We start from the raw sequence: 25,934 nt of genomic DNA on the forward strand, positions 1-25,934 counted from the left end.
AGTGGAGTGTCGCAGGGATATGTACTAGGAGCACTGCTATTTAACATATTTATAAGTGATCTGGAAATTGGAACGACAGCGAGGTGATTAAATGTGCAGATGACGCAAGACTACTCAAGGTTGCTAAAACACATGTGGATTGTGAAAAACTGCAGAAGATTGGGCAGCCAAATTGCAGCTGCACTTTAATGTGGACAAATCAAAGTGATGAACAGTGGGAAGAATAACCCAAATCATATTAACTCGATGCTAGGGTCCACCTTGGGGGTTGGCACCAAAGAAAAAGGTCTAGGTGTCATTGTAGACAATATGCTGAAATCAGTCCAGTGTGCAGCGGCAGCCAATAAAGCAAACAGGACGCTAGGAATTATTAGGAAAGGGGTGGTAAATTAAGACCAAGAATACTATAATGCCTCTGTATCGCTCCATGGTGTGACCTCACCTTGAGTACTGCATTGAGTTCTGGTCGCCATATCTCAAAAAAGATATAGTGGAATTAGAAAAGGTTCAAAGAAGAGCAACCAAAATTATAAAGGGGATGGACTCCTCTCACATGAGAAAAGGCTAAAGAAGTTAGGGTTCTTCAAATTCGAAAAGAGACGGATGAGGGGATATGACTGAGGTCTACAAAATCTTGAGTGGTGTAGAACAAGTAGAAGTGAATCGATTTTTTAGTCTTTTAAAAAGAATAAGGGGAACTCAATGAAGTTACATGGAACTACTTTTAAAACAAATAGGAGGCAATATTATTTCACCCAAAGTATAGTTAAGCTCTGGAACTCATTGCCAGAGGATGTGCTAACAGAAGTTAGCATATCTGGGTTTTTTAAAATGTTTGAACAAGTTCCTGGAGGATAAGTCAATACTTTGCTACTGAGAGAGACATGGGGGAGCCACTGTTTGCCCTGGGATTGGTAGCATGGAATGTTGCTATCGTCTGGGTTTCTGCCAGGCACTTGTGACCTGGATTGGCCACTGCTGGAAATAGGATACTGGGCTAGATGGACCATTGGTCTGACATAGTATGGCTATTCTTATGCAAATGTTTGACTGAATAAAAGGTCGTGACTACTAGATTCAAATATGGCAAAGGGTATCAGCAGTTTCTCTCTCTCTCTCTCGTCACCAACTGCTCCATCATACGATTTGATAATCCTCCATTCTTCCACCACTAATCTCTCCATTGATAACCATCTCACACTTTTCAATACCATGATGACTCTTGCTCTTTGTCTAATCCTACTATACTGGATGAAAAACTCCCATCTAAATACGCAACAATGGTGGAACCACCTGTGTGCCATTCAAAAATATGAAGAACGCGCAGCTTTAAAATTTCATCATTATGCCAATTTCAAGAGGACTTGGGCTCCACTAGACAAATATATTGCAAGCTCCACTTACGGTTAATAATTCTTCTTTTACAATGCATCTCCTGTAATACTCATAACTCCTGTATTACATTAAGTTATTGTACCTTTTTTTTTATGTTTTTAAAGTTAAAATTCAATAAAAAGATTTGAACCCCCCCCCCCCAGAAACACACACACATAAATCACTAAAGGCAACATATAATGCAGCAGGGGTCTAGCGGAAATGGCGGTGCATCCTCTTTTGTGTGTGCTTTCTAGAGGAGTCGGTATGCCAAAGAGCATCCCAGTTAGCTGCAGAACGCATTGTTACATTTTTGCCAAGGGTAAAAGTTAATGAATTGATGTACAGGGTCCTCCAAGTGTTAGGTCTCCATATCCATATTATGCATTTTCACTGACTGCACTGACTAAGAAAGCACAGCTCATAAAAGCTAAACACACGTTATTGGGCTACTTCCAGAAAAAAATACATATATATATATATATATATATATATATATATTTATTTATTTATTTATTTATTTATTTTTCATATGTCCCAGTGGACATGGCCACCATGCTATTAATACTAAATGCAGAAAGGAAATCTATGGATTCCACCAGTATATTTAAAAAAAAGGCTCAAAAATATTCACTCAATGTGGGAGCCCATCCTAGACTATAGCATAAGGCAATTTGAGAGCTGGTCTTCCATGCCACAGTTCTTATCAGGAAGCATTAGTTTATACCGTATGGTAGTCTTCCCCAAAGAGCAGAAAATACAGATTCACAAATTGATGGGGGGGGGGGGGGGGGGGGGGGGGGTGGAACGAGTATAATGTGTTCTTGGAAAGCCACTGAGCCTTCCTCTTATTGGAGCTCGAGAGCTTGTGTACATAGCTTGGCCCAATTGGAAGTGAATGGAGCTAGTACGTCTGGAAAAATGAAAAAAAAAAATATCTAACTTTTAATTTGGGTCACATATTTACAATCCCTTGATAAATGAAGGCGTCAGATTTGATATACATGTTCCTTTGTAAGACATGTGATAATTGTTGTTCTTATGTTGGATCCAGTTAAGATTAACAAAATTGTAAATCCTAAAAGAAGAGACTGGCTCTACAGGGCCATGTTACCTTCTTAAAGCCATGGGGGGGGGGGTAGTAGTTAAAATAGAACAAAAATTATATATACATACATATATACATATACACATACAAACAACTTCAATTTAAATACACCACATACACACACAAAAAGAACAGGCACCATAGCTATGGATTGACGGTTCAAAGTATGTGGACAGGGGGTCAGAACAACAGTATCTGACAATCCCTTTCCCTACCCAATCACATGAGCATATGAGGCTAAAGAAATGATCTTAAATCAACATTTACAATGGAAACCAGCCCTCAAATGTCCTCGCCCACATGCTCAAGCCAAGCAGCACAGTAAAAATTAGAGTGAAGGTAGGTGTTCTCTGAAAAGCATTTACTTTTCCATCTGCTGTGAAATTTCTATTTCCTAACTTTACGCCCACAGATTTAATGATGATGAGAAAAATATGAACTGCCAAATCCTGTGTTTGGGCACTAATGAATGCCACTTCCAAAGCCTAAAAGAGGAAAGTCTGTCCAGTGAAAAACAGGAAGCAGGCTGCTCAGACATTCTCAACTCAATTTCACAGATGGGAACTTTCAATTTCATTTATTTAACTTCAATCTTTAATGTTGTTTTAACTTAATATAATTCTTAGATTATTTCTGCTTTTCTTTATGAGAAGAGACTTAAGGACCTAAATAGGTATACTCTAGAGCACTGGTTCCCAAACCAGGTCCTGGAGGCACCCCTGCCAGTCAGGTTTTCAGGATACCCACCAATGCCTCCACTGCATGCAAATCTATCTCATGAATATTCATTGTGGGTATCCTGAAAACCTGACTGGCTGGAGTGCCTCATGGACCAGGTTAGGCAACACTGCCCTAGAGGAATATATGATATGATACGTAGAGGGGCATTTTCGAAAGGGACATCCATGTTTTGATATGGACGACCTCGCAAAACGTCCCGATCTAGGGGCAGGGAAACCTGTATTTTCGAAACCAGATGGATGTCCATCTTTCTTTTCGAAAATACCGTCAGGGACGTCCAAATCCTTAAATTTGGTCATCCCTAGAGTTGGTCGTCCCTAGACTTGGTTGTTTCTGATTTTAGGTGGTAATGGAAAGGACGTCCATCTCCGAAACAACCAAATGCAAGCCATTTGGTCGTGGGAGGAGCCAACATTTGTAGTGCCCTGGTCCCCCTGACATGCCAGGACACCAACTGGGCACCCTAGGGGGCACTGCAGTGGACTTCATAAATTGCTCCCAGGTACATAGCTCCCTTACCGTGTGTGCTGAGCCCCCAAAACCCACTACCCACCACAGTACACCACTACCATAGCCCTTGTGGGTGAAGGGAGGCACCTACATGTGGGTACAGTGGGTTTCTGGTGGGTTTTGGAGGGCTCGCTGTTTCCTCCACAAACGTAACAGGTAGGGGGGTATGGGCCTGGGTCCGCCTGTCTGAAGTACACTGCACCCACTAAAACTGCTCCAGGGACCTGCTCCAGGGATATTGCTGTCATGGACCCTGAGTATGACATTTGAGGCTGGCAATCAATATTTTGAAAGATATTTTTTGAGGATGGGAGGGGGTTAGTGACCACTGGGGGAGTAAGGGGAGGTCATCCCCGATTCTCTCTGGTGGTCATCTGGTCATTTTCGGCACCTTTTTGTGCCTTGGTCGTAAGAAAAACACAACCAGGTAAAGTTGTCCAAGTGTTCGTCAGGGACTTCCTTGTTTCTTTCGATTATGGGTCAAGGACGTCCAAGTGTTAGGCACGCCCAAGTCCCACTTCGCTATGCCTCCGATACGCCCCCTTGAACTTTGGCTGTCCCTGCAACGGAAAGCAGTTGGGGACGTCCAAAATCGGCTTTCGATTATACCGATTTGGACGAGCCTGGGAGAAGGACGTCCATCTTCTGATTTATGTCAAAAGATGGGCGTCCTTCTCTTTCGAAAATGAGCCCGAAAGCAACATAGCAAATGATGGCAGACAAAAACCAGCTTAGTCCATCCAGTCTGCCCATAAAGGTGGCCCAGGTGGAGCCTGTCACTCCATGCAGGTTCTCCCCTCTTTTTCCTTGTAAATTCAGTTATGTTTTACTTTGAGTGGAAATACTCTACTTATATTCCATCCTCTTCCCATATAGGGACCCTCAGTGTAAATTTAAAGTCTTTTTGAATTTGACACCATGTCCATCATAACCACCACTTCCACAGAACAGCATTCCAGGAATCCACCACCCTTTCCATGACATTGTTACAGACATTTAAATATTTCAAAGGTTATTAATATGCAAATAAATATTTGCCAGAGCAGGAAAAATTGTAGAACCAGAGGAGATGAATTGTGATTGCATGGGGGTCGACTTAGGAGTAATGTTAGGAAGTACTTTTTTCACAGAGAGGGTGGTGGATGCCTGGAATGTCCTCTTGTGAAAGGAGGTAGAGACAAAACGGTAATGGAATTAAGAACATATGGTACAAACACCTATATAGAAAGTAGGCAGCAAATCCAGTAGTTGGGAAGTAAGGCTAGTGCAGGGCAAACCTCTATGGTCTGTCTCCCGATTATGGATAGACAGATCCAGACCTGCCAAGTCTCCCGCATTCAGCGGGAGACTCCTGCTTTGGCGGGTCATCTCCCGCACTCCCGCCAAAGCGGGAAAGTCTCCCGCTGAAACACACGGTGCTAGCTCCCTCTTCCATTTCCAGCCACTTCTACTTCCCCTGTTGAGCAGTAGCAGCCGCTACAAAGAAACAAACAAAAAAAAGAGCTAACAAATTTTTTTAAGCAAGCACGGCACCGCAGGCAGCCTTCAGGCATCATCTGTCGGCTCTGCAGTCGCTCCTCTCACGTCACTGCCCCTGAAGCAGGAAGTTGAGATCGACTTCCTGCTACGCTGCGCTCCTCCAGGGACAGTGAGAGGAGCGGCTGCAGTGCCGACAGCCAATGCCTGCGGTGCAATGCTTGCTTTTTCAAAATTTGTTTTGTTAGCTCTTTTTGTTTTTGTAGCGGCCGCTGCTGCTCAACAGAAGCAGCAGCAGTGGCCAAGAAATGAAAATCTGGTGGAAAGAGGAGCGGGAGGCAGGAGGTAAAATAGAGAGAGTGGGGAGAGAAGGAGGGGAGATGGAGAAGGGCTGGAGAAAGAAAGAAGCTGCTAGTGATAAGGATGGGGAGAAAGGGAGGGATCCTGGCTGAGATCAGAAAGAGGGAAGACGCTGGAAGGAAGGGTAGGGAGAGAAACAGAAGAGACTGAAGAAAGGGGAGAAATGATGATGAATGTAAAAGGGTAGAGACACTGGATGGAAAGAAGGGGATGGATAGAGAGAGAGAGAGGGAAAGAGACACTGGATAGAAGGATCGGGAGAGAAAGAGGGAAAACAGATGGAAGGATGGGGAGAGAAAGACGCTGGATGGAAGGATAGGAAGAGAAAGAGGGAAGAATGGATGAAAGGATGCAGAGAGAAAGGGAAGAGACTGGAAGGATGTGGAGAGAGAAGGGACACAACAGAAAAGGGTACATAGTATGTGATACTTTATATGTATACCCGAATTTGATTTGTCCTTGCCTTTCTCAGGGCACAGACCGTAGAAGTCTGCCCAGTACTGTTCTTGTACTAAGTTCTGAAGCTAACGTCGAAGCCCCTTAAAATTTACACTCCAGCCCATCCCTATCTATTCACTCATTATCAGGGCGTAGTAGACTGTAGGTTTGCCCAGCTCCCGTTTTGTTTCCAATTTCCAGCATCGCCACCCAATCTCTGCTAAGATTCCACGGAACCATTCCTTCTAAACAGGATTCCTTTGTGTTTATCCCACGCATGTTTGAATTCCATTACTGTTTTCATCTCCACCACCTCCGACTGGAGGACATTCCACATATCCACCACCCTCTCCGTGAAAAAATACTTCCTGACATTAGTCCCGAGTCTGTCCATTCAACCTCAACTTATGTCTTCTAGTTCTACCGCATTTCCGTCTCCAGAAAAGGTTTGAATGTGGATTAATACTTTTCAAATATTTGAACGTCTGTATCATATCACCCCTGTTTCTCCTTTCCTCCAAGGTATACATGTTCAGGTCAGCAAGTCTCTCCTCGTACGGTTTGCAACACAAACCTCATACCATTTTCGTAGCTTTTCTTTGCACTGCTTCCAGTCTTTTTACATCTTTAGCAAGATACGGCCTCCAAAACTGAACACAATACTCCAAGTGGGGCCTCACCAACAACTTGTAGAGGGGCATCAACAAAAAGTTGGGCAGACTCTCTGTGGGGTCTTGTCCACTCCACGTAATAGGCCAATGCTTGCTTGCAATCCAAGGTGTGCAAGGTGCTGTTGCCAGGATGGGCATAAGGTTGGGGAAAGAACGTTGGCAAGACAATCAACTGGTTCAGAAGGAACTCTAACATAACCTTAGACAGGTGTGCGGAGGACTTCTCTGTTGTGATGAAACAGTGTAAGGTGCATTCACTACTAAGGCCTGAAGCTCACCAAACTCTACGAGCAGAACAGCTACCAAGAGAATAACCTTCAAGGTCAAGTACTTCAGATGGCAGGAATTCAGTGGCTTGAAAGGAGCTTTCATCAGCTGGATGAGAATGACATTGAGATCCCATATCACAGGCAGAGGCTTGACAGGGCACTTTGACAAAAGCGAACCTCTCATAATCGAACTAGAGGCTGTAGAGAGAGAGAGACACTGGATAGAAGAAGGGGGAGAGAGAGACAGATGGAAGGATCAGGATAGAGGGTAGATGGGTGGAAGGATGGGGAGAGAAAGAGGAAAGACGCTGGATGGAAAGGTAGGGAGAAAGAGAAGCTGGAAGGATGCAGAAAGAAAGAGGGGACATACTGGAAGGATGGGGAGAGAAAGAGGAGAGCTGCTGGATGGAAAAGGGGAGTAGTGAAAGACTGGAGAATATGAGGAAGGGGCACGGGGAGATCAAGGGTGAAGAAAAGATGAAAAGCCATAGGTAGATGAAGTGAAAAGAAGGAAATTAAAGAATGGATAGTAAGAATGAATTAAATCTATTTGCAGGCTCAATGTGGCTTATATAATGCCGGAGTAACAGTCGCCACTTCCGGATCTGAGAAATACAGATTGGTATAGCATGTACATTATAGGATAGATTACAAAGTGATATTGCCTAAATGTTCATAGATGAAAGAGTGATTACATTATGCTGTAATGGTGGTCACCATTTCCGGATCAAGAATTACAAAGTGGTATAGCATTGTTATTCATTGATAGCATAAATTACAAGGTGGTATTGCATTAAAGTTCATAAATGATACAGTAAAGTAAAGGGTAGTTAGAAGTCAAAAATAGAAAGCTCGTTTGCGGTATGGACAACAGGTGGTGGTGCATAGTACGTTCCAAGTGTCCGAATAAGTGGGGTAGTCCAGTGTAGGGAGTTAGGTTTTGTTTAGTTTTGTTGATATTTCGTTGTCTGGTATTTAGGGTGAATCATTGTGATATGCCTTTTTGAACAGGTTGGTTTTCAGTAGTTTTCAAAAGATTGTTAGGTCATGCATTGTTTTTATAACATTAGGCAGTGCGTTCCATAGTTGCACACCTATGTATGAGAAACTGGATGCATAGATTGATTTATACTGAAGTTCTTTGCAGCTAGGGTAATGGAGGTTCAAAAATGTGCGTGCTGACCTTTGTGTGTTCCTGGTTGGCAAATCTACGAGGTCTGACATGTAGGTCAGGGCTTCACCGTGAACAATTTTGTGAACCAAGGTGCAGGCCTTGAACGCAATACGCTCCTTTAGCGGACATATGGGACACTAGTCACCAGGTTCACAACATAAATGAATTTTGCAATTTAGTTGATATTGAGCTTGGTGGAGATAAAGGCTGGAGGGCGGAGTTGACTTAAGTAGTAAAAAGATTCTGCAGGACTGTTTGTCCAAACATGGTATGTGATACTTTATAAAAAACAAAAAAAAAGCAAACTCTATCAACTAATCTCCATACTCTTTCCCCCTAGTTTTAAAACTTTTAACACAGCATTAACAGATAGCCTCTAGCAGGCACTGTAGGGCCTAGTTTAGTCTTCAGAACAAACAGATGGATGAATAAATGTTTACAGAGATTAGGAAAGCTGGCAACTTGGGCAATGCAATAAAAATGAGAGATTTCAATTACTCCGATATTGACTGGATAAATGTTACATCAAGGAGTGCCAGGGAGATAAAATTTCTAGATGTAATAAACGACTGCTTCTTGGAGCAGTTGGTCCAGGAACAGATGAGAGGGGGAGACATTTTGGATCTGGTCCTTGGTGCCGTGCAGGGCATAGCACGAGAAGTGGCGGTGTTGGGTCCCCTGGGAAACAGTGATCATAACAAGATCAAGTTTGAGCTACTATCTGGGATGAACCTCAAAAGAAATCTACTGTAGCTGAATTTAATTTTTGAAAGGGCGACTATAATAAAAATGAGGAAAATGGTTAAAAAGAAACTAAAAGAATCGGCTGCAAAGGTTAGGACACTAAATCAGGCGTGGACGTTATTCAAAAATGCCATCTTAGAAGCCCAGTCCAGATGCATTCCGTGTATTTGCAAAGGTGGAAAGAAGAGACAATGTCAGCCAGAATGGTTAAAAGGTGAAGTAAAAGAGCCCATTAAAAGATTGTCCTTCAAAGAATGGAAAAAAGGACCCAAATGAAGAAAATAAGAAGCAACATAAGCACTGGCAAGTCAGATGCAAAGCATTAATAAAAAAAAGGCTAAAAGAGAATAGGAAGAGAAACTTGCTGCAGAGGTTAAACCTCACAGTAACAACTTTCTCAGGTACATAGAAACAGAAAGCCTGCGAGGGAATCCGTGGGACCGTTAGATCACGAAGGAGCAAAAGGGGCACTAAGGGAGGACAAAGCAATAGCGGAGAAGCTGAATGAATTCTTTGCTTGTGTCTTTACAGAAGAATATGTAATCATCTGCCTAACATAGGAAATAGTTTTCAAGGGTGATGATGCGGAGGAAATGAAAGAAATCTCGGTGAACCTGGAAGATGTAAATTAAAGAGTAGTAAATCACCTGGACCGGATGGCATACATTCAAGGGTACTCAAAGAACTCAAGCATGAAATTGCTGATCTGCTATTAGTGATATATAACCTGTCATTAACATCATCCATAGTACCTGAATAGTGTAGGGTGGCCAGTGTGACGCCAATTTTTAAAAAGAATTTTAGGGGTTATCTGGGAAATTATAGACCAGTAAGCCTGACGTTGGTGTCAGGCAAAATAGTGGAAACTATTATAAAGAATAAAATTATACAACATGTAAGACATACATGGTTTAATGGGACAGAGTCAGCATGGGTTCAGCCAGGGAAGTCTTGTCTCACCAATTTGCTTCATTTCTTTGAAGGCGTGAATAAACAAGTGGATAAAGGTGGCTGGTTGATGTAGTGTATCTAGATTTTCAGAAAGCTTTTGATAAAGTTCCTCATGAGAAATTCCTGAGAAAATTAAAGTCATGGAATGGGAGGCAAGGTTCTGGTGTGGATTAGGAATTGGCTATTGGACAGAAAACAGAGGGTAGGGTTAAATAGTCATATCTACCAATGGAGGAGAGTGAACAGTGGAGTGCCACAGGTATCTGTACTGGGACGGGTACTATTTAACATATTTATAAATGATATGGAAATCGGAATGAATAAGGTGATCAAAATTTGCAGATGATACAAAACTATTCAAGGTTGCTAAAACACGTGCGGACTGTGAAATATTGCAAGATGACCTTGGGAAACTGGGCGTCCAAATGGCAGATTAAATTTAATGTGGACAAATGTAAGGTGATGCACATTGGAAAGAATAATCCGAATCATAGTTACCTGATGCTAGGGTCCACCTTGGGGATCAGTGCTCAAGAAAAAGATCTGGGTGTCGTAGATAATTGTCATGATTGTGACTGTATTCTATGCCTACACTCACCTTGCCCCCGGGTGACCGGGCCTGTGGTTGCTGTGGACTGTTTTTTCCTGTTTCCCAGACATCTTCCAGGTTCCATTCTGGTCCTGATGTTCCAGCACTCCAGACTTGCCCGGGTGTTTCTGCTGCCAAGCCTCACCTGTGACTTCATCTGTAATTGTCTTTATTAAGCTCCTGAGAATTGTCAGACTTGCCTTTTGCAACAGAGGTCTTCATATGTGCTTTTGTCTGTGAGTGCTTGTTGCAGTTCTAGCTCTGCTAGTTCTTGTCTTGTTTGTCTTTAGCTTCAGTTCCTTACTGGTTGTAGCTGCCCTGCATGTCTTTAGCTTCAGTTCCTTACTGGTTGTAGCTGCCCTGCATGTCTTTAGCTTCAGTTCCTTACTGTGTGTCTCTGCCCTGTCTTCAGCTTTAGTTCCCTTCCTGCTTGTATCACCCTGTGTGTCCTTAGCTTCTGCTCTACCCTGCTTGTGTCTGCCTTGTTTGAAAATCCTGAATCCTGTTCCAGCCAAGCCAAGTCCGTGCCAGCATTTGGTTCCAGTCCAGCCAAGTCAAATCCACTCCAGCCTTTGGTTCCAGCCAAGCCAAGTCCGTGCCAGCATTTGGTTCCAGTCCAGCCAGGCCAAGTCTGTTTCAGAGTTCTGTCCAGCCAAACCTGTTTGAGACTCCTGTACCTGGTACCAGCCTGTTGGTGTTTGGCCTCACTTCCAGTTTGGGTGGTTCCCCTGCTGTTGCCAGTCTCTGGCAGCAGCCCAAGGGCTCACTACTCTGGATCATCTGCAGCAGCATGACAATAATACGCTGAAATCTTCTGCTCAGTGTGCGGTGGTGGCCAAAAAAAGCAAACAGGATGCTAGGAATTATTAGGAAAGGGATGGTGAATAAGATTGAAAATAATATAATGCCTTTGTATCACTCCATGGTGCGTCTGCACCTTGAGTACTGCATTCAGTTCTAGTCGCTGTATCTCAAAAAAATATAGCGGAATTAGAAACGGTTCAAATAAGAGCGACCAAAATGATAAAACTTCTCTCGTATGAGGAAAGGCTAAAGAGGTTAGGGCTCTTCAATTGGAAAAGAGACGGATGAGGAGAGATATGACTGAGGTCTACAAAATCTTGAGTGGTGTAGAACAAGTAGAAGTAAATCGATTTTTTACTCGTTCCAAAAGTACAAAGACTAGGGGACACTCGAGAAAGTTACATGGAAATACTTTCAAAACAAAATAGGAGGAAATATTTTTTCACTCAAATAATAAACTCTGGAACTTGGTTGAGGAAGAAAGGCTCAACCTTGACTAGTATCAAGGAGTGAACCAATTGAAAATGTGATTTGGGATAACGGATCACAAACCCCAGACGTTCTGGAAGCCTGATGGCAAACAGAATGGAGGTGTATGCTGACTCCATGGAGTCTGCCTTGATTAGCCAGTCATCCAAACAGGGGAAGCCGTGAATGCCCCATGTGTGAAGTGTTGCCGTTACCACTATCAGACACTTTGTGAGGACTCGAGGAGCCGAAGCCAAGCCAAATGGTAAGACCTATTGATAATGCAGAGTGCCACAGTGGAAGAACTTTCTTATGTAGGAAGAGCAGGTATGTGTGTGTATGACTCCTTGATATCTAAAGAGCAAAAACAATCATTAAGTTCTATCATGGGAAGTAGTGATCCCAAGGAAACCATGCAAAACGTTTGAGTACAAACTTGTTTAAGTCTTGCACATTGAGAACTGGCACACTCCCCCTGTCTTTTTTGGTATGAGAAAATATCTAGAATAGAACCCTTGACCCCTGCAGGAGGCGGGCCTAGAGTTCCTCTTGAAGTAGTTTCATTTGGTGGGAGTTGAAACGAGACTCTCTTGGTGGATGGGCAGGAAGTCTTCTTTTCCAATGCAGAGTGTAATGGTGCCAGACGTTATATAGCACCCAACATATGAAGGTTATAAGAGGCCACCTCTGTTGAATAGAATGAGCCTCCCTCCGGCCGGTAGGTCGCTGGCATGGACAACTATGTGGTGGCAATGTTCTCTAGAAAGGAATCAAAAATTGGGCTGTTTAGACTGTGTGAGAGTGTCTGGGATTTTTGACCCTACTGTTGCCTTGGATGTGAGCGCGGATGTGTAGTCCTTTGAGGTGGAGGAGCAGGAGTGTAACATCGCTTAGACTTATATTTGAGCACAGATATCCTCCTGGAAGTCTTCTAGAAGGAGCAGATGTCTGTAGCCTTGATATAGTTTTTATATTATCTATATGATATTTTTTAATTAGGTCAGTCACTTCCTTGACTGCGTCACCAAAGAAGTTTTCTCCGAGACGAGAGACATCTGTTAGATGCTCCTGGACAGCAGATTCAAGGTCGGAGACCCTGAGCCAGATGAGACACTGAATTGCTACTGCTATGGTGGAAACACGTAAAGAGACATCAAAGGCCTGTCTTGCCAGATATTTACAACAAATTGAGAAGTTTTCTGTGCAACTTATGGAATTCCTCAGCTTTCTCAGGAAGAAGAAATTTTGCAAAAGATAGAGAACACCATATTAGAAATTTTAAGTAAACTGTGGAATAGAGTTGATAATCCAATATGATATTGGTCAGCATTGAAGCTTGAAAAGTTTTTCTGACAAAAGAGTCCAATGTTCTAGCTTCTCTTCCTGGAGCAGCAGAAGCAGATCTTCCACTGCGTGTATGTTTTAAAGCAGATTCCACAACTAGGGAATAATGAGGTAACAGTTTTCTCAAACCCAGTGAATTTCTGTAACCTATACATCGTATCAGTTTTCTTTGGGGCTATCTGAACTGTCAATGGAGTCTCCTAGTTTTTTAAATAATTTTCATAATTGTATGAAGTAGAACAGTGATGCCTTCTCTAGGAGTCATATCTAGAACCTCAAAGAGTTCTGAACGAGGTTCTTCCTCTGTTTCTAATTTGAAAGGTATGGGTTGAACCAATTCACAGGCAAAGCCAGGAAATGATATACTTTCTTGGGGAAACCTCTCTCTCTCAGGTGGTGGAGAAGGATCAGATGGAATGCCATAGAACGCCTCAGCTGAAAAGGTCACGTGGATCCTGGAGTGGAGGAGTGGCCTAGTGGTTAGGGTGGTGGACTTTGGTCCTGGGGAACTGAGGCACTGAGTTCGATTCCTGGCACAGGCAGCTCCTTGTGACTCTGGGCAAGTCACTTAACCCTCCATTGACCGCTGCATTGAGCCTGCCATGAGTGGGAAAGCGCGGGGTACAAATGTAACAAAAAAAAAATAAAATAAAAAAAATCCATCTCCCAGGAGAGGTCCAGGTCTGACTCTTAAAAGTACTATTCATGGGAAGTACATGGAAGAGAGCGTCGACTAGAGGGTTGGCTCTGCGTTGAGGCAGATAAGTCTCTGAAGTTGGAGAAAGTTCCTCTGCCAATATCAAAGCCCAAAGAACCAAACTGAGGTTCCAGGGCGACCACAGATGACAAAGCGGGGGACAAAGGTGAAGTATAACCCACAACAAACACACCACATCCAGATGAGAAGCCAAGGAAGAGCCCGACATGCATCCCCTGAAACAGTCCTGGGTTGCCACCTGAACTCGAAGCAAATTAAAAGCCAGGCCCTTCTGCAAACCATCCTGCAAGAAGGCCAACAGCTGAGAAATCGACACCTGCATCGGTGACCAAAGGTGGACTGCACACCACGCCTCAAAGTTCTGCCACACCTCGAGCATCTGCCGAAGTAGACCACTTTCACGCTTGCAGCAAGTTCTATCACCTCCTTAGAATAGCTCTTCTTCCTCAAACGTGACCTCTCAAGAGCCAGGCTGTAAGACTAAAGTGGGAGGGATCCTCCATCTAGACCGGACCCTGACACATCTTCAGCAGGAGATGAATCAAGTCCGCCAAGACCAGTCCGGAGCAACCAGAATGACCCGTCCTCGGTTAGGCTCAATCTTGTGGAGCACTCAGCCAATGAGTGGCCACGGAGGGAAAAACTAGAGAAGCGCCACCTCTGGCCAGGACTGCAGGACCCAAACTCCTTTCTTCTTCTGAAGAAGGTGGGCACCTTGGCATTCGTCTGGGAGGCCATTAGATCTATCTTTGGAGTCTCCCACCTCTGACAAATCTGGAGGAACACCTCTGCAGACAGCTCCCATTCCACCGAGTCAAGCAGATGACGGCTGAGAAACTCCGCCTGCATGTAGCACTGCCCTACATGTGAGCCACCAAGACACACAGCATGAGCTTCAGCCCGCTCCATGAGGTGACACTTCAACGGCCTGGGTCACACTGCAAGTACCACCCTGCTAATTGATGTAAGCCACCACCATCGTGTTGTCCAACAGGATGTGAACCGCCTTACCCTCCGATTCCTGAAAGACTTGCAAGGCATTCACTACCACATGCAGCTCTAGCCGATTGTTCGGCATCACTTCCAGAGGCATCCAACGCCTGAAGCTGAAGACAATGAGCTCCCCAACCCGACAGGCTGGCATCTGTCACTACTATGATCCACTACAGAGCACCAACGACATCCCCTTCAGCAAAGTGGCTTTGCAAACCCAGCAGCTCTTGCTCAGCCAAGCCTGGGGCAATCGTGGAAGGTGCCACTGACACTGCTGGGAAACTGGCGACCAGCCGTTCAGCAGAGAATACTGCAGTGGGCGCATGTGAGATCTCGCCCACGGTACTACCTCTAGAGTGGCCGCCATCAAGCCCAACACCTGAATATAGTCCCTGGCTCGGGGACTCAATAACTGCAACAGGTTGCTTATCTGCATCTCCAGCTTGACTCTCCTACCCTCTGGCAATAAGACTTGACCCTGAGCTGTGTTGAATCTGACACCCAGGTAGTCCAACGTCTGAGACGGAACCAGGTGACTCTTGGATAGACTGACCACCCAGCCCAAAGACTGCAAAAGAGCAAGAATTCGGATGGTGGCCCTGCAGCACTCTTGCAGAGACTTGGTGTGGATCAGCCAGTCATCGAGATAGGGATGTGTACTCGGATGACTTTCCTCTGCAAGAACACTGCCACCATCACCATGACCTTGAAGAAGGTGAAGAAAGCAGTAGCTAGGCCAAAAGGTAATGCCTGAAACTGAAAATGGGAGTCCCACAATGGCAAAACGCAGAAACCGCTGATGTGAGGGCCAAACAGGGATATGTAAGTAAGCCTCCTTGAGATCCAGGGCTGTCAGAAACGCCCCCAGCTGCACTGCCGCAACCACACAGTTTCCATGCAGGAATGCAGGACTCTCAGAAATAAAACTCAGTCCTAACTTTATGTGGTGCCCCATAACTGGTTAAGAGCTGAATATTGCACTTAACCAGCCATGGTGTAGCCAGCAATTCAATGCTGAAGCCCGGACATGGCAAGTCATTGAATTTCTGGGTATAACACAGCCTCTGGTCAGCTGAATGCTGCCAGTTGAATACTGACCACCGTGTTATTATAACTCTGAAAGCTTTGGCCCAAAGTAGTTCATTAATGTTAATAAAGTTTAATGCAGAATGTGATACTTTGTGCTCTACAATAAGTCTTGGAAAGTTAACGACATTCCAGTAGGTGCAGTTACTTTTTCTGAGAACAGTGGCAAGCTAGCTTGCCCTATAAAAAGGCAAAAGGGAGCATCAGTTTGAATTATGGAACCAGAGCAACTAGGACTCTCTTCTGATCCAGGGAGACCCAGTGGCTCCCACAAGAAAATAAGGAGAAATTAGGGGGTAATGGGGGAGGGGAGAGCTAACCATGTTGGGAGAAAAGAACGGAGTGGCGGTGGATGCATATAATGGCCTCCCAATGGAGGTAGTGGAGACAAAGACTGTATCCGAATTTAAGAAAGCATATGATAACCACAAAGGATCTCTAAGGGAGAGGAAGGGATAGTGGAGGATATAGATAGGCAGACTTCAAGGGCCACATGGACTTAAGACAATATCATTGTCTGTGTTTCTCTGTTTTTAACTCAGGCTACCTGCCCCTGTATAGTTCCACTTGTTTTAACATGCAATGCCAAATCCTAGCAACTACTGATTGTGTAGAAAACTGGATTTTTTTAAATGGATGTCAGGTTCTCAGGTTCAGAGCCCGCGGGGCCGGGCTCTGGAGCAAACGTGAGCCCTTGGGCTGCTGACGAGGAGCAACAGCAGCAGGCAAAACCCACCAACCAACGCTGGGCAAGCACACCGACACCGGCAGGGACTGCAGGCACCGCCCAGCGAGCCGGAACACACGGACTGGAATTCCCCCGGACTGGAGGACACAGGACTGGAACACTGGACTGGAATCCCCCGGACAGGACACAGGACTGGAGCACACCAGACTGGTCCACACAGCTTCACCTGCACTTAGCTACTAAGCCCCCCAGGAGTTGAGCTCCTGGGTTTGAGTAGCCGGCAGGACTTACTGGACGACACAGGGACCAGGACTAGAACAGGCTGTAAACTGACCAAAAGTGTTCCTAAGCCCGGCACCAACCAAAGAGCTCCTAAGCCCTCCACTAACAGCAGTGCTCTTAACAGAAACTAACAGGGGTGCCCCTACGCCCTACACTAACAGAAGTGCAGGGAAGCCACAAGGGAAAAGGAAGGGAAGACAAACGCCAGACCTAACACTGGTGCTTCCTAAGCACCAAGCTGCAGCAGCTAAACATGGGTTCTCACCCCGCTGCTTCCTAAGCACCCAGCTACAGCAGCTAAACACAGGTCACGAGGAAAAGCGGGGAAAGCACAAGGAAACAAGCAGGAAAGCCAAATACCCAAACAACAAAAGGTGCTTCCTAAACACTTACTAACAAGGGTGCTCCCAGCACCAAACTCCAGCACTGCTACACACCGTAGCAAAAGGGAAAGCAGAGGAGCCAAAGGGAAAAACAGGGAAGTCAAACACACAAGTCACAAGTGCACACTGACTGCACTAAACTAACCTGGACCTAAAGCAAGTAGCCAGAAGCAAACGCAACCGTTGCAAAGGCTCTGAAGGAAACAACACCACTTCCTTATCAAGGCCCTCCCTGATGATGTCACACTCCCTAGACCCAGGCAACAGCACACTGACCCAGAGAGCACACTGAAACCCATAGAGGCCCAATCCACACCAATGCAACACCGTGAAGCACTTGAAGCCAGTACACGCAAAGAGAGTTAGAGCTAACTCCGTCCACACACACAGCTGTAGTAAAGTGAAACAATTAGCCCCATGCTGCTGGAAGCTGCCAGCACAGAGAGACAGAGCCAGCTCAGAAAGGACAGACAAAAGAAACAGAAGCCAGCTAAGAAGCTGACCCCCAGGAAAGAGGTAAGTTTGAGAGGGGTTCTGACCCCAATCATAACAATGGATTTATCTGTTTACAACCTTAATGTTAAAAAACTTACAATTTTGTTAACTGCATAAAAGTAAAATGACCACCAAGTATAAACATAAATACAATAAATGAGGTAAACTTGAAAACAGAAGCTTGAAGGCTAATAGGACTACCATGAAATAGGATCGAGAATATACACATTTAACAGCACCGAAATTCAGATAACAGAAATATAATACAATATCAGCATAATAATGAAATTTCTAATAAGCACACATTAGAACATTCAAATAACATATCTATTATACTAATGTTTGTGGTGCCTTTCAATAAGCCAACATAAACTCCGAAAAAGACACAGTGCACAAGCTTTTGAGATCACAAAAACAATTTTTCCTCACGTGTAAAGGGAGAATCAGTATGATCCTGAAAATCAGTGCATTACATCCTCTCTGAATTATTTCCTACGCTGGTCCAGAAACGGTAGGAATATTCCACATTAAAATTCTATAAAATATAAAAACTAAGAAACTAAGATGGGCCCTTGGTCCGACCCCATTGTGGCACATCAAGCCCAGCATCCTGTCCGATAGTGACCAACCTAGGTTCACATACCCTGTAAGATCCCAAGGAGTAATTCCATTCCTCATTGCTTACAACTATAGATAAGTAGTGGCTTTCCCAAGCCTTAATGACCAATAATGTTTTAAGGACATTTCATCCGGTATCTTATCTAAATTGTTTTAAAACCCAGTTGTGTTAAAGCTTTCATCATACTGTCCAGCAATAAATTCCACACGGAATGAAAAAAAATTATCCTGTTTTAAAAGTGCTATCCATTAGCTTTATATGGTTTTCTTTTTTGGGGGGGGGGGAGGGGGGGTTAATTTCATTTTGTTGGATGTTTTTGCTTGGTTTGCTAATGTACACTGCTTCACTTGCCTCTTTGGAGGCAGGTAAATAAATAGGATGTTCCCTTTTCTTTATACTGTTTACTAGCAGTTGAGTCCGTAAAAACGGGCTAGTAAAGGAAGGGGGGGTTGAAAGGCCCCCCCCCCCCGGATAGGTTGCCGCCGCCACACCCCCCCCCCCCCCCCCGGAGTTGCCCCGCCGCCACCCCTGCACCCGGGCACGTGGCTTCACTATTCAAACCACCGGAACGCAGCACACAGCTCATCTGAGCTGCCGTCGGCCTTCCTTCTTCTCTGCGTGTGTTCCGCCCTCGTGTGACGTAACGTCGGTGAGGGCGGGACACAGGCAGGTAAGGAAGGCCGACGGCAGCTCAGATGAGCTGTGTGCTGCGTTCCGGCGGTTTGAATAGTGAAGCCAGGTACCCGGGCCGGGTGGAGGGTGGGTGGCGGCGGCGACTCCGGGTGGGTGGGGGGAGCGGTGGCGACGGCGGTTCCCTCACTCGCAGGTGCGCAGGTTCCCTGTCACGCCCCCATCATCACGTATTGACGCGGGGGCGGGACAGAGAGGGTCTCTACTGCGCATTTGCGAGTGAGTACGCCTCTTGCCATTTATATGTTTGATGGAGATAAACTGTTTACCTCTTCCTCCCCACTTACGATTTTATAGACTCTTCCACTGGCTGTCTTGTTACCAAGCTGAAAAGCCCTGTTTAGCCTTTCTTATTACAGCCATTATCCCCTGTACAAAATTAGGTTTCTAGTGATATGGAGGAAGGGGTTAGGCACAACAGGCTGCTTGTTTTAAATACACAGGACCCAAGGTACACAGAAATAATAAAGCCTCTACTATAAAATGTACAGGCCTACATAGGCCAGAATCTCCTAACTATCCCAAAGACACTGAACTCTTCTCCTATCATTAACAAAGGGACCTTTTACCAAAAAAGGGTAAAAGGTGGCGTTGGAGCATGGGACTGCCAGTGCCCAGGCGTGGCTTTTTCTTAAGGAGGCAGTAAAAAGCCATGCAGAAATAAAAAAAAATTGCCACACAGCCATTTAACCCATACCACCTCCTATTTAGGAGGCAGTGAGGGCTCCGGTAGTAATTGGGCAGCACCCCACCCCACCCCACCGCTAGAAAATAAGTTATTTAAGTTGGATCATTAGGGTATGCCTTTTTGAACAACTTAGTTTTTAGTAATTTCTGGAAGTTTGATAGGTCATGTGTTGTGCATATAATAGAATACATATAATTTACTTAATGCATCAGAGCAAAACACTTGCATTAAAATCAACGCCAAGACATGAGACTCAATCCCCAAGTTCAGCAGGAAATCGTTCTGTGGAAGCTACCTACTTCTCTATCTCTTCCAATTACAGAAAGGCTGAAGGTGAAGAAATGTTCATGGGCAGATGCTCAAAACTCTGGCACTGTTCCAAACAGCGCTGGAAAAATACCACTGGATCAGTGTGGCGAAAGAACTCCTTAATGCTGAACGCTGAGATGCGAATTTAGGCATGCTCATGGTGCTGAGTATTAGGGAGTTTGATGGGAGGATAGTGTCTTGGGCACATGTGAAGAGTTGTGCATTAAGCACAGCTCTTGAGTGAATGCCCAGACTGCCGGGATGGGGAAGGAGGAAGAGGTACCAGCTCCGGTAAGGTAAGCCTGCAACTAAGAGAGGAGAGGGTTTAGCCCTGCTTCCCTAGTCTCAAAGGTCTAGCTACTGCTGATTTTGAATCCTGAGCCCCAACCCAGCAGAGGTTGACACTCCTGCAACTGCTTGCAAACAACTGGATTTTTTTTTTTTTTTACACATTTCCTTCCGCCTTTTTTATTTGCTCTGGCAGATGTGCAGGTTGAGAGCTGTGAAAACTGACAGGAGATGTTTGACTCTGAGGAGGGAAGCATAGCTAGCAATTTTTTTTTTTTATGGTAATACCATTTACGATTCCACTCCTGAAGGACACTGCCTTCCCTATTCCTCACGCTGGGCACAATCCTAACACCAGTTCTGAGCTGGCATAGGGTTTTCAGCGGCAGGAGCACCCTTGTTTGGCACACTGGCCTCTGAGCATTGCTGAGGAATAGTGAATCAGCTCATTAACATGTGTTTGCATGCTCATTGCGCTGGGAACCTCAAAATATAAATACATTAGCTAATGAGGATCCTCAAACTCTGTCAGCTGAAGACCTTCTCTGAAGGTGGCCAGAATTCCCTTCTACCAAGCTTGGCAAGAAGCAGCAACATCACTAAATCACTGATGCCAGCACCCTACATGTGCTTAGTCCTTGGTGGCTCAAGGATGTTTTCGCTAACTGCAGAGCTTGGTAGAAGGGGGTTCTGGCCATCTTCCTGCTTGTCTGGGTGGGACATAGCAGGGGGAGGCTTCAGGGTTAGTGGCAGGCAGCATGTGAGAATCACTGCCGGGGACCCACTGAAGCCAGAGCAGACCAACAAGGGAAAGGAGGGAGATGCAGGGCTGTGGGAGCCCCACCTTCTCCCCACATGTAGGCACTGTCAAGGGTACACTGCAACTGGATAGGCCTGACTCCGACTGGATGAGCCCAACCCCACCCGTAGCTATGCCCCTGGTGGGTGCTAGTCGGGCGCTAATGGCCTCAAGGGCCCACATTAGATTCTGAGCGTAAGTCTGATTTCACAGCTCAAAACAAATAGTAACGGAGAACCTGGCTGTCACAAATTAAGCGTTTAAGAAGCTCATATACATCTCTACTTCTAAATTACTGGTAAATTATGCAGTAAACAGGTATTGCTACCTAGAAATAATCCAAACACAGAGAGAAAAAATGAAGCTTGTGCACCATCAGCTCATTCGTACTACCGAAATACCAGCCTAACTCTCAAAGGCTATTACATAGTAACATAGTAGATGACGGCAGAAAAAGACCTGCATGATCCATCTAGTCTGCCCAAGATAAACTCATATGTGTATACCTTACCTTGTATTTGTACCTGTCTTTTTCAGGGCACAGACTGTATAAGTCTGCCCAGCAGTATTTCCCCGCCCCCCATCACCGGCTCTGGCACAGACCGTATAAGTCTGCCCTCCCCTATCCTCCCAACCAGTGTTGCCAGGTGGGCGGTTTTACCGCCCAATTGGGCGGTTTTCCGCGACCCGCCACGGGAAATTTTTGCCCGCGGTGGGTTGCGGTTTTTTGGGCTTCAGGGCGGTTTTTTGTGCGGCTTTTTCGGCCGCGGGGGGCGGGGTTAGTGACGTTTTTGGGCGGGGTTAGTGACATAGGAGGCGGGGTCGATGACGGGGAGGCGGGGCCGATGATGGCGGGGGCGGGTTGATGGCGGGGGTGATGACGCGGGGGTGGGGGTGTCAGGGGCGGGGTTTGAGTTTGGGCGGGTTTTGGGCGGTTTTTGTGCTGGATTGGGTGGGAAAAAAATTTTCCACCTGGCAACACTGCTCTCAACCACCAACCCCTCTTCCCCCCACCTGCTCCGCCACCCAATTTCAGCTAAGCTTCTGAGGATCCATTCCTTCAGCGAAAAAATGAAGCTTGTGCACCATCAGCTCATTCGTACTACCGAAATACCAGCCTAACTCTCAAAGGCTATTTTATGAAATTTTAACTTTTTATTAAAATGCAAAAACTTAACATACAATATCACCGTATGCCCAAAACTACCTGCAACAGCTCACGCAGGAGCCAGCAATAACACAAGCACTTATACAAACACACTAATGAAACATCTTTTAAACTGTGATGTGAAATAAAACCTGCCAGAGAATCCCCAACCAAATATTTTTAGGCAGAACAGTAAAACAATTCATGTACCCCAAAATGTCGCGAACCTACGCCTACTCCTCTAATGCTAGCCTCAGCTTCAATTACTGCCAGAGATCTGATAAAATAAATTTAAATTATCAACCCCGCTTCTTGTTAAGCTACCTTATATTATAAAAGCAATGAAAGAAGAGGTCTGCCAGCAGGAGGGCAAAAGGGAGCGCAGCTAGACAGAACCCCTAAAACAAGGGACCTGCAACACCTCACTGGCTACAAGCACATCCCCATTCCCTACCCTTATCCCTTTGCTCAGGGCTCCCCTGCTCTCCCCAGCTTCTGCCAAGGCACCAGCCCCCCTCCCCACCTCACGCACACTGCACAGCCTACCCCTGCCTTTCTCCTATTATGCACCGACGACCAGCCAGTTTGCACTCCTCACCTAAAAGAAGCCCCAGACTGAGGGGCGCCGCCACAGCTGCAGGGGGGCACCGGGCTGCCCCTCCGGTGGAAAAGCTTCTGCAAGAGAGTAGGTGCCATGCTGTTAGTGGTGGAGGAAGGGACTCGTCACGGCGGGGGGAGAACACGGCTCCTAGCCCCCCCCAGACTCGCCGTACACACGGCTCAACCCCATGAGGGAGCCGCGCCAGTGACTCAATTCTCAGGGAAGGGGGCGGGGCCGGGGACGCCTCACGCCCCAGCTGGGGCCTGGAATTCCCTTTGCTCGGGAACGCTCAAACTGCACTTCGCCGCCACTGCATCGAGCACGAACGTTCCCCCTCTACGTAACAGAGAGGGCGCTCGGTCCACGCCCCTCCGCCACGTGGTGCCGGGGGGGGGGGGGCGGAACTCAGTGGACTGTGGAGGAGAGTGATTGCATCCAATTGTGTGTGAGGTTCCGATCCGAATGGGTAGTCTTGGCGTGAAGCGATAAGGCTAAGACTGAAGGAACAGAACCTCAGACTAATATACCTTACACAGCCTTTTTTTATTTTGGAATTCAGAGGCTTAATAATATTTGTCTTCTTATTATATTGGACTAACTGCACTGGGTTTCTTCTAGGTAATTGTGACCTGATTGGTCGCTGTTAGATAGGGTTACCATATTTGCCCTAAGAAAAAAGAGGACACATACCCCGCCCCCTGACACACCTCTTCCCCGCCCCTACCCCGCCCCCTATGCAAAACTTCAATGGAAGTCTCGCGAAGCTGCCGCTTGAACTGTTAGCAGCAATTTTGAAGTGGCACAGGGAGCAAGACAGTCTGTAGGTGTGCCGGGCAGGAAAGAAGGGGCTCTTTTCTTTTTTTGTCATCTACCGTCTTCCCCCCCCCCCCCCCCCCCAACAAAAAAACAATCAATTCCCAGCAAACACATGAACAGCACTTCATGCATATCTGATCTATCATCTACACTGATTTTTTTCTATGTTTTTTTTTGTTACATTTGTACCCCGCGCTTTCCCACTCATAGCAGGTTCAGTGCGGTTTACATATTATATACAGGTACTTATTTGTACCTGGGACAATGGAGGGTTAAGTGACTTGCCCAGAGGGAGCTGCTTGTGCCTGCAGTGGGAATTGAACCCAGTTCCCCAGGACCAAAGTCCACCACACGCTATACACTAGTACTAACAAATTAAATAATCCGTGCAACACTTTGACAGCTGTATCGTATTTACGAGTAATCAAGTGTCAGCAAGCGTATTAGTACATGGGCTGGCTGGGGCCCATTTTGCAAAACCTTACAGTTTAATGGCAGCAGTTACTACTATTATATTCAAGGGTCCTGGGGAGGAGAATTCTATGCAAAAAAAAAAGAATAATAATTGTGCACCTGTTTTGTAATTTTCTTGTGTAGAATACTCCCATTATATTATAACAGGCTTCTTCTCCCTCGCCCCCCACAGCAGCAGTTTCCCTCTTCAATTCCATCTCCAATTCTTAGTTTGTATCTCTTCCCCCTTCTTAAGTTCAGGGCCGCCGAGAGGGGGGGACAGGGGGGACAAAAGTCCCCGGGCCCGGGCCTCCAGGGGGGCCCGACGCCGCATGCCCATAGCTCCGCCCCTCCCCTCCGAGTTCCAGGGCCCGCCCATCATCCGTCGAGTTCCAGGGCCCACCCGTCGTCCGTCCCTTTCACCCGAGTTCCAGGGCCCACCTTCTGTCCCTCCCTCCATCCGATTCCGAATCATGTCAAAAGCGATCGTCTTGTTCTTATCTGACCTCGTGGTTACGGCGCGAGCAGCACGCGGTGAAAATCGTGCAGGCTCGCGCTTCAGCCTTCCTTTGTCTGTCTATCAGCTGAGGTCCCGCCCTCATTTCCTGTTTCTGCAAGGGCGGGACCTCAGCTGATAGACAGACAAAGGAAGGCTGAAGCGCGAGCCTGTACGATTTTCACTGTGTGCTGCTCGCGCTGTAACCACGAGGTAAGAACTGAAGATCGCTTTTGACATTCGGACGGAGGGAGGGAGGGGTGGGGGCTTTGTTCTCGGAAGGAGGGGGGCCTTGGATCTCGGAGGGCGGGAGGGGGGCCTTGGATCTCTGAGGGAGGGAGGGAGGGAGGGCTTGGATCTCTGAGGGAGGGAGGGAGGGAGGGGGTCTTGGATCTCCGAGGGAGGGAGGGCTTGGATCTCTGAGGGAGGGAGGGGGGCCTTGGATCTCTAAGGGAGGGCTTGGATCTCAGAGGGAGGGAGGGAGGGGGGGCCTTGGATCTCTGAGAGAGGGAGGGCTTGGATCTCAGAGGGAGGGAGGGGGGTCTTGGATCTCGGAGGGAGGGAGGGCTTGGATCTCAGAGGGAGGGAGGGAGGGGGGGCCTTGGATCTCTGAGGGAGGGAGGGCTTGGATCTCTGAGGGAGGGAGGGAGGGAGGGGGTCTTGGATCTCCGAGGGAGGGAGGGAGGGCTTGGATCTCTGAGGGAGGGAGGGGGGCCTTGGATCTCTAAGGGAGGGCTTGGATCTCAGAGGGAGGGAGGGGGGGCCTTGGATCTCTGAGGGAGGGAGGGCTTGGATCTCAGAGGGAGGGAGGGGGGTCTTGGATCTCTGAGGGAGGGAGGGCTTGGATCTCAGAGGGAGGGAGGGGGGCCTTGGATCTCGGAGGGAGGGAGGGGGGCCTTGGATCTTGGAGGGAGGGAGGGCTTGGATCTCAGAGAGAGGGAGGGGGGCCTTGGATCTCGGAGGGAGGGGAGGGCAGGGGGGAGAAAGAACATATCACTGGACAGGAGGGGAGAGAAGAGATTGCTGGACAAGAGGGGAAGGCAGGGCAGGGGGAGAGAGAAGAAATTGCTGGACAAGAGGGGAGGGGCAGGGGGGAGAGAAGAGATCGCTGGATAAGAGGGTAGAGGCATGGGGGAGAGAGAAGAGATTGCTGAATAGGAGGGCAGGGGGAGAGGAGAATTGCTGGACAGGAGGGGATGCCTGGCAGGGGAGAGAGAAGAATTGCTGAACATGGATGGATGATTGGAGGGGCAGGGGAGAGAGGAAATTTACTGGATATGGGTGGATGGAGGAGAGGGAAGTCAGGAAGGAGATGCACATGGATGGAGGTGAGGGAAGAGATGAGAAATGCTGGACATGGAT

The 25,934-nt window shown here is 46.6% G+C and overlaps 1 protein-coding gene across 1 annotated transcript in view; it reads right to left on the minus strand.

Moving 5' to 3' along the window:
- The window catches only part of FNIP2 (folliculin interacting protein 2), a 156,418-nt gene extending 133,434 nt beyond the window's left edge, over positions 1 to 22,984 (minus strand). The window contains exon 1 of the mRNA XM_030191601.1: positions 22,805 to 22,984. Coding sequence (XP_030047461.1) covers positions 22,805 to 22,902 — 98 coding nt within the window. The 5' untranslated portion in view covers positions 22,903 to 22,984. The remainder of the gene's footprint in view (positions 1 to 22,804) is intronic.
- Between the last annotated feature and the right edge of the window lie 2,950 nt (positions 22,985 to 25,934).

Source organism: Microcaecilia unicolor, chromosome 2 (assembly GCF_901765095.1).
Source record: "Microcaecilia unicolor chromosome 2, aMicUni1.1, whole genome shotgun sequence".
Lineage (NCBI taxonomy): Eukaryota > Metazoa > Chordata > Amphibia > Gymnophiona > Siphonopidae > Microcaecilia > Microcaecilia unicolor.